The 20,144-nt window shown below is 44.8% G+C and overlaps 1 protein-coding gene across 4 annotated transcripts in view; it reads left to right on the top strand.

Annotated features, from left to right (window-relative positions):
- The window catches only part of MYLK (myosin light chain kinase), a 279,384-nt gene that overhangs the window by 116,123 nt on the left and 143,117 nt on the right, over positions 1-20,144 (top strand). For all 4 annotated transcript variants that reach the window (XM_070788721.1, XM_070788719.1, XM_070788723.1 and 1 more), the window contains exon 3: positions 18,523-18,730. In XM_070788721.1, coding sequence (XP_070644822.1) covers positions 18,523-18,730 — 208 coding nt within the window. The remainder of the gene's footprint in view (positions 1-18,522; positions 18,731-20,144) is intronic.

The raw sequence follows: 20,144 nt of genomic DNA, 5'->3' as shown, positions 1-20,144 counted from the left end.
AGATGTCCATCAGCAGATGAATGGATAAGAAAGCTGTGGTACATATACACAATGGAGTATTACTCAGCCATTAAAAAGATACATTTGAATCAGTTCTAATGAGGTGGATGAAACTGGAGCCTATTATACAGAGTGAAGTGAGCCAGAAAGAAAAACACCAATACAGTATACTAATGCATATATATGGAATTTAGAAAGATGGTAACAATAACCCTGTATACGAGACAGCAAAAGAGACACAGATGTATAGAACAGTCTTATGGACTCTGTGGGAGAGGGAGAGGGTGGGGAGATTTGGGAGAATGGCATTGAAACATGTATATTATCATATATGAAACGAGTTGCCAATCCAGGTTCGATGCATGATACTGGATGCTTGGGGCTGGTGCACTGGGATGACCCAGAGGGATGGTACAGGGAGGGAGGAGGGAGGAGGGTTCAGGATGGGGAATGCGTGTATACCTGTGGCGGATTCATGCTGATATATGGCAAAACCAATACAATATTGTAAAGTTAAAAAAAAATAATAAAGTTTTTTCTGACATTAAAAAAAAAAAAAGAAAAGAAATGGAACCCTGGCCCCAGCCCTGGACCCAGCTGAGAGTCTCTGGACAGAAAGTGGCTTGGGAATAAACACTGCTCTCATGCTTGTGTCCTGCCACTGGGAGCAGTGGGCTCTGGGCCCCAGGCATGCCCCTTCCTTCTGGGTTGCAGACTGGCTTGCCTTCCCTTGGGTTTTGGGGCAGGAATACCCTGTCCTGCTCAGGTGGGCTCCAGTGTTGGTGAAACACCATGGGAAGGTGTAGGTGAGAGGCAGAAAGAGTTTCCAGAATTTCCAGAGGCCAGGAGTTCCCTGAGAAGGTGTGTTTAGAAATAGGTGTGCTGAGGCCAAGGTGTGGGGTGGGGGTGAGAGCCCTGAGTGGTACTAGCAACAGTTAAGCTTCTCCAGGCTAAAGTGGGCTCTTAGGGGCACAATAAGTTTACAGACCCTTCTAGTATCCAACCTGAAGCTGACCCTTTTTGTAACGCAAAGTATGAGCCAGGCCATCTTTTTCAGCAGCCTGCTTTCCTGAAGGCACCCCTCAGGCACCATTCATCTGTGTAAATTGCTTCTCCCTGCCACTTCCTGACACTCCCCAAGGGACTGGCAAACCCATTCTTACCTTTTCCCCATCCCTCAAGCCTGGAGGTGTCTATAGCCAACTTGTCTAATTCCTTAAATACCTTACTTATTAGGGTGACCCCTGTGTCTGTCAGCACATCCACTCCTGTTTAGCAGCTGTGTGAGCTGCACCTGGAATGCTCTGAGCTGGGTGGTCTGAGCAGTTACCTACAGTGAGGCCGCGGCCAAGCCCTGCCTACAGGCTCCTTGACTCCGTGCTACAACAGTGGCACCTATTGAGTTTCCTACAATTCTCTGTGATTAGAAAGGAAAGCAGATGCCCAGACTTTTTGTAGACTGTTTACCCTCCTCCTTTCACTGAGGATATTCTAGGACATGGGGAGAAGGGCTCTTTGGGCTACAAAACTTACAACACAGGAAGCCCTCAAGCTTCTCTTGGAGCAGTCTGGGAAATGGACTGATTTTGAATCTCTCTCAACCAGCCAGGGGTTGGTCTGCTGATGTCAGGCACACAACTTTTGGGGGCTGGGGAGGTACCCTAGCATCTAGCCAGTGATGCTGTGTATGGGGCTCGCCTCCTCTGGGGATGAACATGCTTGGTGCCAGCTCAGCTGGGGCCCAGCCTCCATGGATCCCTGAGGATCACATTGTTGAAAGGGACCTTGGCAGGAGAGGGGAAGGAAAGTTTGAGTTTTGTTTTTACTAAATAACTGGGCAACTTTTCCCTCCATTTTTCCAGATGCTTCTTCAGAAAAGAAATTTCAATGGCTTGGACTGGGAAGTCTAAATCTGCTTTAAATGTGTGTTTCGAAATAGGACTCAAACCTCTTTGGCATTCCCTGCCCCCAGCATGCCACCAACAGACACCCAGACAAGCACGGCACGCACAGGCTTGCTCACAATGGGACCTTCTAGGAGGGTCCTGGGATTTGCTTCTGCTCTCTTTCCTGTGTCCCCTGGGGCCCTGCCTTAGAATTCCTGAACAATATCTTGTGCAAGAGCTTCCCTGCATGCAACTCATTTGGCAAGAGTCATGAATCAGGCAGAAGTGGCCGAGGAGCATGCCCCGGGTGACACTAGGGTGTTTGTGGAGGGAAGTGGGTGGAGGGTAAGGAGCCCCAAGGCTCCTGCCAGGCTGTCCTCCCACTGCCCTGGCCTGCCATCCATCTCTGTTCACCCCTCCTTGAGCCCATCCCAGGTGGGGACCCTGAGGGGCTGCCACGAAGTCAGCAGAGTTACCAGGAACCATCTGCTGTCCAGTCAGACTTGAGTGGCTGGTTCTTACACACCCAGCTCTATCAACCACCCACCCCCGCTCCCTGGGGGCTGATGCTGTACTGGAAGGTGGTCCCTGGAATCCTGCTCAACTCACTGCAGCAGCACCATATGGGGCTCCCGACATCCTCCCTGTACTCCTTCAATCCTCAGTCCACACCCCTTCTGCAGCCCTGACTATGTGTGCCCTGTCATCTTGCAGGCAGGGAGCCACTCCAAGACGGAGTGCCTGTTGTCTCCATCTTTTTCCTGGCATGGAGAAGAGGCCTGTGTGGCAGGGGTACAGTGAGCAAGGATGGAGCAGAGAGAAAGAGGCAGGGGCCAGGCCACCCAGGGCCTTGGGAGCCGTGGTAATTGGGCTTTATTCTTAGTGCAATGAGAAATTGTTGGAAATTTTTAAAATAGAGGAGTGACTTTGGTCTGATTTATGTGTTTTCAAACTTTTATTTCTTGTTTTAATACCTAACATAGAGCTATTGTACTAAAGGCAATGTAGTATTTGGCAGAGGGATAAACACACGGCTCATCGAAACAAAACAGAGTTCAAAAATAGATCCACATATATTTGGCTCATTGATTTTTATTTATTGCTGTAAAATATACATGGCATAAAATTGACTGTTTTATCCATGTTTAAGTATACATACAGTTCAGTGGTATTAAGTATATTCATATTGTTGTGTAATTAAACTCCACCACCCATTTCCCAAACTTTTTCCATCTTATAAAACTGAAACTTTGTACCCATTAAACACTAACTCCCCATTTCCCTCCTTCTCCCACTGCTGGCAACAAGCATTCCATTTTCTGTTTCCATGAAATTGATTATTCTAGATCTTCATCTATGTGAGGGTTGGACCATGAAGAAGGTTGAACGCCAAAGAATTGATGCTTTCGAATTGTAGTCCTGGAGAAGATTCTTGAGAGTTTCTTGGAGAGCAAGGAGATCAAACCATTCACTCCTAAAGGAAATCAACTCTGAATATTCACTGGAAGGACTAATGCTGAAGCTGAAGCTCCAATATTTGTCCATCTGATGCGATTAGCCAACACATTAGAAAAGACCCTGGTGCTGGAAAAGATTGAGGGCAGGAGGAGAAGGAGGTGACAGGATGAGATGGTTGGATGGTATCACTGACTCAATGGACATGAGTTGGAGCAAACTCTGGGAGATAGTGAGGGACAGAGAAGCCTGGCGTACTACACAGTCCATGGGGTCACAAAGAGACATGACTGAGCAACTGAACAGCAACAGGTCCTTATCTAAGTGGAATCATACACGGTTTGTCCGTTTGTGCCTGGCTTAATGTCCTTTAGGTTCATCCATGTTGTAGCATGTATTATAATTTCCTTCCTTTTAGAGGCTGAATATATTTCATTGTTTGTATATACCACTCTTTGTTTATCCATGCATCTGTTGATGGACATGGGGTGCTTCTGCCTCTTGGATATTATATAAATAGTACTGCTCTGAACATGGGTGTGCAAATGTCTATTCATGTCCCTTCTTTCCGTTCTTTTGGGTTTATATCCAGAAGTGAAATTGTCAGTCATATGGTAGTTCTATTTTTAATTTTGGGGGGAAACCACTATACTGTTTTCCATAGCAGCTGTATCATTCTATTTTCTCACCATCAGTATACAAGGATTCCAGTTTCCCTACATGCTTGCTAATTTTTTTTATGCTACCCATCCTTAAAATGAGTTTTTATTAAAAGAAAAAGAAAACCTACAAGGACAAATAGAATGAAAGAGAGACAACAGATGAGTAGCAGATGAGCCATGTCAACAAATTGGTGGATGATGGAAAATGAGTAGATGATTGGGTGGCTTGGGTTTTAGCTTCTGTGTTGTGCTATACCCATGTCTAATAAAAAAAAAAAGTAAGCCTGCTTGTGCCAACACAGTTTCTATAAAAGCTGAGAAGTTGGTGGCAACACGAACTTTGAAAGTCTGGCTTGTGGACCTAAGCTGAAAATTGGAGGATTGGTTAAAAATGTAATAACAAGCAGTTAGGGTCTCAAATCCCCTCCCATACTCCATGTGTCAGGCCACTGCTCCTCTCTTGCACTGAAAGATCAAAGTTTATCTGAAGAGAGACTGAACTTAACCAACTCTCAACTCCTGGGCATGAGGTACAACTGCAGGCAGGAAGAGGTGTTGTACTCAAAAGGGAGAGGGGCTAAGTAGAAATCAGTGTATTGAAATGAGTCCCCTCATGGCCTTTCCTCAGTCAAAGTCCCAAATGCTGGCAGACAGACCTAATTACTGTGTCCAGACCACCACCCTCTCAGCAGGAAATCAGAAGTTCCTCTCTGTGGAACCTGATCGTCTCAAGACACTATACTGTTTTCCATAGCAGCTATATCATTCTATTTTATAGTTGAGCATTTTTACCCATTCACTCTATTGGAAGATCCAACAAGTTGACAAGGCCCCACTTGCATGAAGCTGTTAATTTCTTCACTCATATATGTGAAAAGTCAGTGACGGATCACTAGCTATTCCATGGAAGCCTCTGTTATTAAAAAGACAAAAAGAATCAAAAAAGAAACCAAGTAGGAACAGAAGACTACAGAAAATGTTGAAGAAATTTTGTCATACCTCAGAGATAAGAAGTTGCTTTCATTAAACAGAAAGGAGATTATTCAATGCGGTTTTTAAAACATTTGTTTATATATTTGGCTGCTTCGGGTCTTAGTTGCATCATGTGGGATCTTTCACTGCAGTGCACGGACTCTCTAGTTGTGGCATGAGGGCTCAGTATTTGGGGCACACGGGCTTAGTTACTCTGAGGTATGTGGGATCTGAGTTCCCTGACCCAGGATTGAACCTGTGTTCCCTGCATTACAGGCAGATTCTTAACCACTGGGCCACCAGAGAAGTCCCCTCAATGCAGTCTTGAAAAACCAAAAAAAGAAGATTTTTTTGAAATTAATGATAGCCAAAATAATAACTTCAATAGATTGGTTACACGATAAAGGTGAAATCTCTTCAGTTCAGTTCAGTTGCTCATTCGTGTCCGACTCTTTGCGACCCCGTAAACTGCAGCACGCCAGGCCTCCCTATCCATTACCAACTCCCGGAGTTTACCCAAACTCATGTCTATTGAGTCGGTGATGTCATCTAACCATCTCATCCTCTGTCATTCCCTTCTCTTCCTGCCTTCAATCTTTCCCAACATCAGGGTCTTTTCCAATGAGCCAGCTCTTTGCATCAGGTGGCCAAAATTTTGGACTTTCAGCTTCAACATCAGTCCTTCCAATGAACACCCAGGACTGATTTTCTTTAGGATGGACTGGTTAGCTCTCCTTGCAGTCCAAGGGACTCTCAAAAGTCTTCTCCAACACCACAATTCAAAAACATCAATTATTTGGTGCTCAGCTTTCTTTATACTGCAACTTTCACATCCATACATGACTACTGGAAAAACCATAGCCTTGACTAGGTGGACCTTTGTTGCCAAAGTAATGTATCTGCTTTTCAATATGCTGTCTAGGTTGGTCGTAATTTTCCTTCCAAGGAGTAAGCAAGTGTCTTTTAACTTCATGGCTGCAATCACCATCTGCAGTGATTTCGGAGCCCCAAAAAATAGTCAGCCACTGTTTCCCCATCTATTTCCCATGAAGTGATGGGACCAGAAGCCATGATCTTCATTTTCTGAATGTTGAGCTTTAAGCCAACTTTTTCACTCTCCTTTTTCACTTTCATCAAGAGGCTCTTTAGTTCTTCTTCACTTTCTGCCATAAGGGTGATGTCATCTGCATATCTGAGGTTATTGATATTTCTCCCGGCAATCTTGATTCCAGCTTGTGTTTCATCAAACCCAGCATTTCTCATGATGTACTCTGCATATAAGTTAAATAAGCAGGGTGACGATATACAGCCTTGACATACTTCTTTTCCTATTTGGAACCAGTCTGTTGTTCCATGTCCACTTCTAACTGTTGCTTGCTGAACTGCATACAGGTTTCTCAAGAGGTGGGTCAGGTGGTCTGGTATTCCCACCTCTTTCAGGACTTTCCACAGTTTATTGTGATCCACACAGGCAAGGCTTTTTGGCATAGTCAATAAAGCAGAAATAGATGTTTTTCTGGAACTCTTTTACTTTTTCAATGATCCAGCGAATGTTGGCAATTTGATCTCTGGTTCCTCTGCCTTTTCTAAAACCAGCTTGAACATCTGGAATTTCACGGTTCATATATTGCTAAAGCCTGGCTTGGAGAATTTTGAGCATTACTTTACTAGCATGTGAGATGAGTGCAATTGTGAGGTAGTTTGAGCATTTTTTGGCATTGCATTTCTTTGGGATTGGAATGAAAACTGACCTTTTCCAGTCCTGTGGCCACTGCTGAGTTTTCCAAATTTGCTGACATATTGAGTGCAGCATTTTCATAGCATCATCTTTCAGGATTTGAAATAGCTCAACTGGAATTCCATCACCTCCATTAGCTTTGTTCATAATGATACTTCCTAAGGTCCACTTGACTTCACATTCCAGGTTGTCCGGCTCTAGGTGAGTGATCACACCATTGTGATTATCTGGGTCAAGAAGATCTCTTTTGTACAGTTCTGTGTATTCTTGCCACCTCTTCTTAATCTCTTCTGCTTCTGTTAGGTCCATACCGTTTCTGTCCTTTATTGAGCCCATATTTCCATGAAATGTTCCCTTGATATCTCTAATTTTCTTGAAGAGATCTCTAGTCTTTCCTATTCTATTGTTTTCCTCTATGTCTTTGCACTGATCACTGAGGAAGGCTTTCTTATCTCTCCTTGCTATTCTTTGGAACTCTGCATTCAGGAATATCTTTCCTTTTCTCCTTTGCTTTTTGCTTCTCTTCTTTTCACAGCTATTTGTAAGGCCTCCTGAGACAGCCATTTTGCTTTTTTGAATTTCTTTTTCTTGGGGATGGTCTTGATGCCTGTCTCCCATACAATGTCATAAACCTCCATCCACAGTTCATCAGGCACTCTGTCTATCAGATCTAGTCCCTTAAATCTATTTCTCACTTCTACTGTATAACCATAAGAGATTTGATTTAGGTCATACCTGAATGGTCTAGTGGTTTTCCCCACTTTCTTCGATTTAAGTCTGAATTTGGCAATAAGGAGTTCATGATCTGAGCCACAGTCAGTTCCTTGTCTTGTTTTTGCTGACTGTATAGAGCTTTTCCATCTTTGGCTGCAAAGAATATAATCAAAAATTCCTCAAAATTGAAAGATATGCATTATCTACAATGAAAAGACCTATTACCAAGGATCTAGTACAATGAGTGAATAGAGATTTACATACAACAAAGCACCTCATCATGGAGTTCTAGGCTGTCAGGGATAAAGAGAAGATTCCAGAAGCTCTGAAGCAAAAAACCCACACACATACACTGGGTCATAGAGGAAGGATCGGCATGGCATTATACCTCTTGTATCAACACTGGATGCCGACTTCAAATGCCATGAAGCAATACCTTCAAAATTCTGAAGGAAGATTTTCCACTATAATTCTTTTCCTAGATAAACTGCCAGTTGAGTATAAAGTAGACTATTGACACTTTTGGAAATGACTTTTGGAAACTTAAAGATTTAATCTTCCTTGCATTTGTTCATAAGAAACCACTGGAGGAGGACATGTTCAACCAAAGTGGTGGCGCCCAAGAGGATGGTAAAGGAAAGTCCCCAGAGCACTATGCACCAGGCCTAGATAGCATTGAGTTCAGATTTGGAGCACAGCAACAGAATGTTCCAGGAGAGATCTCTCCAATGGAGGAAAAAATAAAAGTCACCGAGATATTTGACAATTGCTGAGATGACGCTTACTCCTTGGAAGGAAAGTTATGACCAACCTAGACAGCATATTAAAAAGCAGAGACATTACTCTGCCAACAAAGGTCTGTCTAATCAAGGCTATGGTTTTTCCAGTAGTCATGTATGGATGTGAGAGTTGGACTATAAAGAAAGCTGAGCACCGAAGAATTGATGCTTTTGAACTGTGGTGTTGGAGAAGACTCTTGAGAGTCCCTTGGACTGCAAGGAGATCCAACCAGTCCATCCTAAAGGAGATCAGTCCTGAGTGTTCATTGGAAGGACTGATGTGAAGCTGAAAGTCCAAAATTTTGGCCACCTGATGCAAAAAGCTGGCTCATTTGAAAAGACCCTGACGCTGGGGAAAGACTGAAAGCAGAAAGAGAAGGGAATGACAGAGGACGAGATAGTTAGATGGGATCACCAACTCAATGGACATGAGTTTGGGTAGCGTCCGGGAGTTGGTGAGCCTAATGTACTACAGTCCATGGGGTCACAAAGAGTTGGACACGACTGAGCGACTGAAGTGAACTGACTGAGATGAATTTTATAGTTCTCTTCAGAAGTTGCATTCTTAAAAAAACCAATCAAACCAAAAGTAAGGCAGGTATTAACTCCAGGGGAAAAAAATCTATTGATAATTGTAATATACTATGTAGCTTGTCAGTGAGCGAAACTAAAATAAAGCAAACACTAACACACTGGCATAATAGAAATTGTCATTAGTTCCTGGGAATAGGGGAAGAGCTTATGGGAAGGTTGAGAGCTAAAAGCTCGTGTTTCATATAGGGAAGTTAAGACATAATGTCTAAAATTTGAAAGAATAAAATAGTTGTGTAAGGTTGTTACTTAGAAACACTGGAGAAGAAAACAGAAGGAATGGCTAAAAGAGTTGAAGATGATTTCCTGAAGGAAGTGGAACTTGGGGGTGGGAGGGGTAGAGCAGAGATCTGCTTTTTTTTTTTAATGACTTACTTATTGACATTTTGACCACATACATGTCTTGGTGAGAGTGAAAACATTTTAGAAAAGCATATTGGGTTATGTTTTTCAGCCTGGTGGCCAGCCAGACACTGACACTGCACAGGAAACAACTTTTGATTTCTTATCTGGCATGATTCTCTATGCAGATGAGGGTGCCTTTGGGCAGTGAGGTTTGGGGAGAACATTCTGCTATTAAGTAGCAAACTCACACTGCTGCTGTCTGCTGCTGGTGCAGATATTTTTGACAGCATCACAGAGGCACTCTCCCGACCACGTTGATGCAGGCAGCCCCAGAGGTCCTGCCATCCAGGCTCCAGCTGCTCACCCCGCTCGCTCACAGCCTGCCACCTGGGAGAGCGAAGCGGAAGGCAGGCTTTGTGTGGTGATGTGTGTGCACATGGAGCAGGTGGTCAGCAGCCGCCGGAGAGACAGCAAAGGTGAGGGAACCAAGCCGAGATGTTTTCGGTGGCGGGGACCCTCTGGTCACTTTTGCCCACCTTTGCTTTTAAATAGAATTGCCTCATATTCTCAGAGAGTCCTCAGAGGATGGGACCTTCCCAGGACAATCTGTGGCCGGATTGAGTCTTGTGCATTTTTGAGTCTCGTGGTGTCTGGGCTCTACTCTTTGAGGAGTCAGAAGCTGCTGCCAAGTGGCCTGTGTTGTTTGGGGAGAAGCCCTCTGCTCCATCTCTCCTGCCAGCAAAGTATGTCTCTCACTCTCCAGATTCAACTATGACAGGCCAGAAACTCCAGATTTATTACCCCAGATTTATTTCCTTCCCGAAACTTGCCCGTGCCCTTGAAATTCCAAGGCTGCATTAGTCAGTGAGGCAGAAATCAAGGGGATGGTCTGTGTCTTGAAGTTTCACATGATATTATGGAGTGGGATGATGGTACAGGCAAAACTACAGATGGGATATTTGTTTTAAAAGGTGTTTTTTCATATTACATAAAATCAACAATCACTTTTCAAAAGGGGTTTACCCTTCAAATAAAAATAATAAGCCAGTTCCACTAAGACAAAAGGTGTTCTCAGTTAAAGTGTTAGGTTTTTAATCTAATTAAGGGTGTGACACCTTGAAGTTGTCTATAAGAATTCGAGTTGTGTAAGAGGAGGCTCAGCAAGCCCAGAAGTTCACAAGTACTGATATTTCTTAGGGCAGAAGCAGTTTCATGCTGTCAAAGCTTTGAGCTGAGTGGATGCTGCTGCTGCTGCTGCTGCTGCTGCTGCTAAGTCGCTTCAGTCGTGTCCGACTCTGTGCGACCCCATAGAAGGCAGCCCATCAGGCTCCACCGTCCTTGGGATTCTCCAGGCAAGAACACTGGAGTGGGTTGCCATTTCCTTCTCCAATGCATGAAAGTGAAAAGTGAAAGTGAAGTCACTCAGTCATGTCCGACTCTTTAGCAACCCCATGGACTGCAGCCTACCAGGCTCCTCTGTCCATGGATTTTCCAAGCAAGAGTACTGGAGTGGGGTGCCATCGCCTTCTCTGGAATGGAGGCTAAGGTACCTTATTACAAGGAATCACGCACCTCAGAGAGAAGAGACAGAGGACCTAACCTTTTGAATTTCTTAATGCACTGTTGTACATGTTTTTTCTCATTTGATCATAAACTTAATTCATGGAAATAGATACTGATATAGTTCCATCTTACAGTTGTATAAACTGAGGGCCAAGTAAGTTAAGTAACAAGGTCAGGCAACTGGTTATTGCTACAGCCAGCACCCACACATGGCTCTGTCTGATTCCAGATGCCATATACCTTCCTGAATTAGGACTCTTGTTTGCAAGTGACAGAAACCAAGTGCATGGGTTAAATGAAAGACAGGTATTGTCTCATATGACCGCGTGGATCCTAAGTCCACCGCAGCTCTGCCTGCCATGCGTCCATCTCCTTCCTTCTCCACTGTGTATGTGATGTCTTACTGTGCACATGGCTTGCTTCTCTTAGGTGGAGGCAAGGAAACAGAGGTGGGAATGGGGAAGGATGACTGCCCACAGGTAGCTTCAGGCTTACATCTTCCCAGCTTAGGATCGCTGTGAAGAGACAGTTTCAAAGTGAAAGTGAATTCGCTCAGTCGTGTCTGACTCTGCGACCCCACAGACTGTAGCTTACCAGGCTCCTCCGTCCGTGGGATTCTCCAGGCAAGAATACTGGAGTGGGTTGCCGTTTCCTTCTCCAGGAGATCTTCCCAACCCAGGGATCAAACCCGGATCTCCTGCATTGCAGGCAGATGCTTTACCATCTGAGCCAACAGGGAAGACAAGAGACAGTTGGTTTAGTCTTGCTTTATTCTAATTGAAATTGTAGGGAAGAGTCCTGATTGGCTGACTTGGATCAGGCTCATTGTGGAAGCTTGAGTGCTTTGGCCAGAAGGCAGCTACTGATGCCTCTCCACTAGACTCACCTGAGGTGGGCAGAAGGGAAGGGAGCAGATCTTCAAAGGAGGGGCTTACCCTGGGAAAGGTGGGCAGGAGATCCTGAGCACATCAAACAAAACCAAGCCACAGCGCTAATTTGCTAAACTTCTGTGACATCACGCACCTCTTATTAATATTTTAACACATCTGAGAGTATGTCTCAGCTCAGTATTAGAAACTGGAGGGTGAGCTTAGCTCCTGGGCCAGCCTCACCAGCTGGAGACGCTGGTTCCGTGGAAGCCTTTGTTAGGGAAGGTAGAGCCAGAACTCAGGGCTTTGTGCAGAGAGGTTCCCAGTAAGGCTGAAATCCCACAGCCATCCCACAGGGACTGGATCTCAAATGGAAGGACACTTGTTTTCATAGGAAAACCCTGAATTTGGAAGCACTTGGAAAACATCAGTGTCAGAGGTTCCTGATTACATTTAGAATTCTGTTTCTTTGACTGCGCCAGAGTTTTAAATGCTTGTGTCATTGAAAGGGAATCAAAAAGTTGCACACACTGATAAGCTTGAGCTAGATAAAAGGAAATCAGACTTCTTGTTTGAAACAGTCAGAAGGGCCTGAGGTATAACCTAAGGCTGCCAAGCTGTAACCTGTCTCATGCTCTTTGTGGAAATTACAGTGTGTTCTCTGTCTGGCAGGTGTGGGGGTGTGGGGGTGTCTGTGTCCTGGGCCAAAGGAAAAGAAAACTTGCCACAGGAAGTGAGAGCGGCTGATCACAGAGAGAGACTTCCGGCATCTTTCCTGAAGACCTGGGTGGCCTTCTCCAGGCCGGTGTGAAGAGTGCTTCTCTGCATTTTGCTTTTGTTTTTCATGGAAATGCTTCAGTTCCTGCTGTTTCACAACTTTGGACTTAAGGGCAGAGAGGGTCCAGCAATTTAAGCCTCTCACTAATTGCTGCTTTTAGCTGGTATGATCTCTTCCTGAAGATTCTGTGGGTTCAGTCAAGGCTTTTGACTGTTGGTAATGGGATTATTCAAAGCCTTAATTAAGTTCCTGCCCAACCGATGGGCCAGGTGCCGGGTGCTGACACTGACCCAGGCCCCTAAACTGTCATGTCATAACTATGGTTCACCCTTCACTCTTCACTCTCATAATATATCCATGATGTAAGTTTCATAGGCATTTTCTGTGGTCTAATTTGCTGGGAATGTTAATATTTAAATTCCTTCTGTGCATCCGTGTCCATTTATTATCTGGATGAGCTTATACTTGGAGATGGGACAGAAGATTCGTCTTCAATGAATTCCTCAGGATCATTGGTGTCTTTGCTATTATTTAAAGTTTTTAAATCACCAGCTCTGTCCTAGTCATTTATCCTAGGAGAATTTATTTATGTAGGAGAAGATGCCTTGAAATAGGGCAAGAAGTTCAGAGTGATGGGCTATAGGCAGGCTGGCAATCATAGGAAGCATGGAGACAGTCGCGTTGCAGAATCAGCTTTGTCTGTCTTGAGGAGGGGGACATCTGTCCAGCAGGTTTCCTTAATTTCCCATCCTTCAGGCTCAGCCTTTCCCAGCATTGATTTTGGTTACCCAGTAGGATTCAAAGAAGTACTTATGGACAACCCCTTCATCTATTATTCCCAAGGATTTCTCAGCTCACTGCTCACATCTTCTTTGTGTATCTTTCCAACTCCCCAGTGTCCCGCTGAGCAGTCCCTTTTCACCCTGGCTTTAGTGTAACCCTGGTTTCTCTCTCTCTCTCTTTTTGGTCTCCCTCCATTCTCATCATGAGCAGAGCTTCAGTTTCATGTCTTGCCCAGCTCGGCACTGCAGCTGTGTGGCTTGGCAGTGTGCAAACAGGGACAGGTCCACCCAGGTACAAAAGACATGCAGGAGATCATCAAAAACAGGAACATCACCCCCTTTCTACCTCTTACCAAGCTGAGAAGGCAGATGTGTAGCTCTGAGTCTTGGGGGTATGATGGTCAGAGAAGCTGACTTTGCTCTGGGCTTACACCCTGGTAGCCTGTTCCAGGCAACCTGGAATTGACTGCAAGCCCTTCACACACATCAGAAAAAAATCAAAAGATAGGTTCGATTCCTGGGTCAGAAAGATCCCTTGGAGGAGGGCATGGCAACCCACTCCAGCATTCTTTCCTGGATAATCCCATGGACAGAGGAGCCTGGCAGGCTATAGTCCATAGGGTCGCAAAGAGTCAGACGCAACTGAAGTGACTGAGCACGCACACCCTTAAGAATGTTTCACTTTCAGTCATTAAGTAGATCTCTAAATAGCACCAGATTCTGAAAAACTTCCCAGCATGGCAGGCAGATGTGACACGGCAGCAAGCAGCCGCCCGCCTGCAGCCCAGCTTTCTCCTCACCAGCCAACACACGCAGAACGAGCCCCCACTCCTTTTAAAGGTCTTTTGAGGCCATAAAGGCTCTTGGGGACATTTTATGGAACTGAAGCACAGTTTTACTATTTTAAATTATTATAGGGGTTATGGTGACTCTATCTTTATTTTTATGACAAGTTGTCAGATATGCCCTTGATTTATTTGATCCCAAGCTTTTAAGAATACAACCTCCAATTAAATGTGGTTACTGTGGCAAAAAATATGATTCTCCTTAGAATGACCCTCTTTGGGGCCATTTCCAAAAACTCATTATGGTGAGAAGTCAGGGCTGCCTACTCATATTCACAGGCATCTCTCCTTATGGTTGCTCGGTTTTCCCTTATGGAGGATTAGAGAGTATTAAAGCTGTGGGCTGGGCCCAGGGGAGACTGAAAGGGGAAGAAAGAATCTTCCCCCAGAAGCTAAGTGGGTCATTATTTAATTCAGACTACTTCAGGGATAGAAGGACCTGAGGCATCAAGAACTGTTTTATCATCAATGAAAGGAAGGAATTACAACCTGAAGAGGTCAGGAAGCCAAGCCAGACCTGGGACACAGGCCTGGATCTTATGTCATCTGTCTTCTCTGTCCCACACGGACTCTCCTAGGGATGTCTTGGGCACATGCATGGCACCCATCCTATCTGTCTTAGGCCGTTGGGTTATTTCTGCTATAATGGAAATACAATAGATGGGGTGGTTTAAACAACAGAAATTTACTTTTCACAGTTTTGGAGACTGAAAAGTCCAAAATCAAGGCCCCAGCAGATTCAGTGTCTGGGGAGATCCAGCTCCTGGTTTGTAGATGGCCAGCTTCTTGCTGTGTCCCCACATGGTAAAAAGGAGTGAGGGAGCTCCCTGGAATAGCTTTTGTAAGGGCACTAATCCCATTCATGAGGGTCCCACCCTTCTGACCTCATCACTCCAAAGGGCCCGCCTCCTAATATAATCATATTAAGGGTTAGGATTTCAACATGAACTTTAGAGAGACACATTTAGTCTATGGCACTGTCCTTTGTTGCTCCAAGGAAACAGCCCTAGACTTGCTTTTAGCATGGCCATGACCATTGACATTTTTCCCAAGTGGGGAACAGATATTGCTTTAACATAGGGGAGGTTTAAGGTCTATAAGGGATAGACATTTATCAATGCTTTGGGTTCTATAGTATTTATCTTTCCAAAAACATAAATTTACAGTGAGGCACAGAGAGACAGCTACTCAACTGATAGACCAAAATTGTGGTCCCAGATCTGTCACTTGATCTTAAAGATAGCAAATCGTTCACTTCTCCAGGCCTCTTTCCTTAGCTCTCAGGGCTTAATAATATGATTGTCCTTGCATGCTGTCACAGACACTCTTGGTACCCCACCCAAATCACCTTCACCAGGCTGCTACACCTGCTCCCAGTTGCTCTGAGTGTCAGTTAAGGGCTTGGCTTCCTGAATCCTTATCTCAGGTTCTGCTTCTGCTTCCCAAGACACCTCCATTATAGCACTGCAAGAATCAAATAAGATTCTCTATGTGGAAGACTCTGAAAACTGAAGTATCACTGGGCTTTTATTGCAGTTTTGACTGGGCTGTAAAAGTCCCAGCTGTGGCTTCTTGGCAGAAGGCCCATGATGAAGGCAGATAAGACGTCCAGGGAGGGTGGGGCTGTTGTCACACACCCAAGATTGTGGGTCTGGGTTTCTCTTCTTTCCCCACCTAGGAGCCCAAGATAGTGGGAAGACAATAAAAATGAGTTTACTTGAAGCTGAGTAATTTTTAGGTAAGGTTAGGTAGTGACTGAACAAGTTTTTCCATATCGGGAGGATAAGAATTGGAGCTGCGGATCATTCAGACCTTGGAACAGAAAAAGGTCATAGAAATTCCTGCTTTTGCTTCAGATACAGGCTGTACAAAAGTCCATTGCAAACTGCAGTTTTCTAAGTGGCACTAGTTTCAGCATTAAAAAAAAATCCTTGGATACTTACTTTAAGGGCACTGCAAAGGTGGATTTGGTGGTGTGGGGTGGAGGGGAATGTCTATGCATGTAGAAAATGAGAGGAAAATAGAAAGGGAAATAGGGATCTGTGTCCTCAAAATCTGGAGCACTTGCAATGTCCCCAGTTAATCATTGATGCCTCCAGCCCTGATGGCCCCAGAGCTGGCACCGCTGCAGGGGGCCAGAGTACTTGCTCATGGAATGCTAAGGATGCATTTGGTGAAGTTAATGATTCATCACCTCCCCCCAGTCCCAGGGCCCTACATCCCTTTCTCTGACACTGACAGAAGCTTACCTGATCATTTTCTGGAGGTGAGGCTGGCCCTGCCTCTCAAATTCACTGTAAGACCAGATTCCCAAGGGGCTTCCTTCTGTAGGAAAGTTTCTTTCCTTAGCTGTTTCCTGAAGATAAGCTTCAAAGAGAAAAAGAATGTGTTGCTAGAGTGATTGTCTGATATTCCTTGGCATGAAGTTTTGTGCCAAGAGGGTACCACAAGATGATATGTTTTTTATATGGATTATGCATTATAAACATGCATAATGTTTATTTGTGTACCACTGTTAATTCCAATTCTAGATTTAGGTACCTTGAGGGGCTCCACAAATTAATAAATGGTTGTGCTATACATTTATTATGTGCATGTGTGTTAAGTCACTTCTGTTGTGTCTGACTCTCTGTGACTCCATGGGCTATAGCCCACTAGGCTCATCTGTCCACAGGATTTCCCAGGCAAGAATACTGGAGTGAGTGCCATGCCCTACTCCAGGGTATCTTCCTGAGCCAGGAATCAAACCTGCATCTTCTGTGACTCCTCAGTGCAGGCAGCTTCCTTACCACTGAGCCACTGGGGAGGTCATATATTCATTATACAGACACACTAATATGAAAGGAACACATATTTTCATTTAATTTTTTTTCTATTTTACAAAGATCAAGTGTGTTATTTGCAAGAATATCAGAAAATGATAGTTAAGTAAAAGGAAAAGGAGCAACCCAGAGGTGATCTCTTTTTGTTTCATATCACAATAGACATTATAATATGCATGTGGTCCCCTTCAAACCCATCACCCTAAGATAAGATATGTGTGCTTGGCAAGGCTGCAACGGTCCAGGTGTGAGCGCACAGCCACCTACCCTCCCCTTGCTCCCATGTGCTGATAAAGCATCCTCTCTGACCTCGCTGAGGCATGTGATGAGAATTATAGTTGCCAGTCACTGAAGGCTTTCTTTGTAAATGCAATTTGGGGTTATCCAGTGAATTTGGGTTTTGCTGCATCTGTACCCATGCTCTCTTGTCTTGGAAGTGGATACATGTGTAAAAGCTACCGCTGCCACCTATTTGCAACACCAACAGTTTCTTTCTCAGGAGGGTTCTATGATGTCTTCTGTGCATTTCCAATGCTAAAATCCCCCAATTCAGGGCCCCAGGGTTTGCACTGATGGGCCAGTCTGAGCCCTGCTCCTCTGAAGAGGAATCCATTCTGAAGGGCTGATTGAGTTTCTTGGTTTTCAGGGCCCTTGGGGAGCTTTTTCTGAAACTCAAAGTGATTTCTTTTCTTGGAACTTATCTCTCCCTGCATTTCCCCCTCAGTGGGGAAACATCTTCTCTCTGAACAAGTTGCTATGAGGCTCAGATATGTTAAGTATTTAGAAAAGTGCTTAACACTTAGCACTCAGAAGATGTTAGCTGCTAACAATTCGTAGAGAGAGTGGTCTCGGGTAGCACTGCCTGATAGACACATTGAGCAAGGCACATATGTAGGTGTACCTTTCCTAGTAGCTACATTAAAACACTAAAAAGAAACAAGCGAAATTAGTTCTAACAATATATTTTATTTAACCCAGTATGTCAAAGTTACTATCTTTTCAATATGTAATCAGTATTTCTAAATTATTGAGGCATTTTACATTCTTTTTCATACTAACTCTTCAAAGCCCCTTGTGTAATTTACACTTATGCTTACGGTGTGACTCAGGATCAGCCACGTTTCAAGCATCTGGTCACCACGTGTGGCTAGTGGCCGCCGTACTGGGCAGCTCAGATCTAGAACCTTGCTACCCAGGGTGAGTTCTAGGGACCAGCAGCTTCAGCAGCATCTGAGAGCTTATCTGAATGGCAGAATCTCAGGCCCACCCCAGACCTACAGAAGTAGAATCTGCATTTTTAAGAAGTATCTGTTGCTTGTTAGAGTGGGAAGCATCGGTCGGTCTAGAATCCCCATGTTCAGTCCCCACCCCTGGGGTTTTGATTTAATTGGTCCAAGGTTGGACCTGGGCACTGGTATTTGCTTTGAATCTCCTGCAGTGATTCTAATCATGGAACCAGGCTTGAGAGACATCTGTGTGGTGGGCTCTGAAGCCAGGATGCCTGACTTGGCCACTTTCTGTCTTCAAGGCCTCAAGAAATCTACCAAAACCCTACATCTCAATTTCCTCATCTCTAAAATGGAGATGAAAGTAATATTTGTTTCACGGGCTGCTTATGAGGATTATATGAGTTAATACATGTAAAGTACCCAGAACAATACCTGATACATAGGAAGTGCTCCTTATATACAAGCTCTCACCCTTTCTTCTTTTCCTTGAAGGTTCGGGGCTACCCAGAGCCCCAAGTGACATGGCACAGAAACGGACAACCCATCACCAGTGGGGGCCGCTTCCTGCTGGACTGTGGTCCCCGGGGGACTTTCAGCCTTTCGATTCGTGCTGTGCGTGAAGAGGACAAGGGAAAGTATACCTGTGAAGCCACTAACGGTAGTGGTGCCCGCCAGGTGACAGTGGAGTTGACAGTAGAAGGTGAGTCCCAGGAGGTGAAACCCCTGGGGAGAGATAAGCCGTCACTTTCCTGGGGCCTGCAGCTCCTGCTTCAGCCCTCTCTTGGGAGAGGAACCCACAAGAGAAAACATCCCCAAATCCCTGAACTCAGGACCTTGTCGTCTGATGGGGGAAATGTGGTCCCCGGAACACGGAGGCATCCAGGAGACAATGTCGGACTACACATCACCTCACTCCCCAGCTTCAGCCTTCCCTTTGCTTCCCCTCACACTGAGACTGAGACTGGATGGACTCCTCATCATGGCCTTACAAGGCCCAGTGCGCTCCTGCCTGGCTCTCCAGACCCATTTCCTTCCGCTCCTCCACTGTGCTCACTGCTTGCTCCACTGTGGTCACACTGGCCTTCTGCTTCTCCTTGAGCAAAACCTCAGGGCCCTCGCCTGCTATTCCCTGTGTAAAGAAGTGCTCTTTCCGCAGCCCTGCCCCTGACTTGGCCCCTCACTTACTTCAGATCTCTGCTCAGACATCGCCTCCTTGGAGAACCGTCTCTGATGTTTCATACCCAGGGCTCTCCATCCTCTCACTCCATCCCAACTTTTCCTTCCAGGGCTATCACTGTCTCCTATTTTACTACTTCCTCCATCCAAATACCCCCTAACTGGAAGCTCTAGAGGAAGAGGGATTTTTATCTGTTTACTGCTGTATCTCCAGCATCTAGAAAACTTCCTGGCATGTGATACTGAACTATTTAGAGAAAGAACAATGTTTATTATCATCATTATAAAGTAATACATGCCCGTCATAAAAAGCTTTGTAAAACTCAAAAAAATATATAGGAGATAAACATACCAGCTTGTTAACACTGATTATTTTGTTGTTTTTCTTTTTCCTTTGTACTTAAAAAATTTTTATTAACTTCAAAAGTTCCAGGAAAACATTTGGCTGTAAGTAAAACTATTCCTTTGTGGCTGGTATATCTCCCACATGCTAAAGACACTCCACCAGTGAGAACATTTCCAGTTCAGGCCACTGGCTCCTGCTTAATGGCCTGACATCTTAAAGGATATGGGCATTCATCAGACCCTCAGAAGTATAACAAATGTCCCTCCACCCTTCCTAAGGGGTTATAACCCAGAGAGTCAGACTCATTTTCTTCTTTCTCAGGAAACAGTCCTCCCAACCTTGATTTCAAGGGGCACTGTGTGCCAGAGAAGGTTTCAGAAGGGGGTGAGGTGTACCCAGGCCAGTGTTTTTCCTGTTTGCTTGCCTCAAGAAAGGACAGACAGGCTGTTTCACAGAACAGGATATGCATAGTTTGGATGCTTTCCCCAAATTCTTCAACTAATTGACTCATTCTTTTTAATGGCCTTCCAGTACCTGTGGGCTGGGGTATTCCATGTGGAAAGTGGTTCCTAGTCAGTCTCTGAATAGCCCC

The sequence above is a fragment of the Bos indicus genome, chromosome 1 (assembly GCF_029378745.1).
Source record: "Bos indicus isolate NIAB-ARS_2022 breed Sahiwal x Tharparkar chromosome 1, NIAB-ARS_B.indTharparkar_mat_pri_1.0, whole genome shotgun sequence".
Classification (NCBI taxonomy): Eukaryota; Metazoa; Chordata; class Mammalia; order Artiodactyla; family Bovidae; genus Bos; species Bos indicus.
This window is presented reverse-complemented; position numbering and strand designations above follow the sequence as displayed.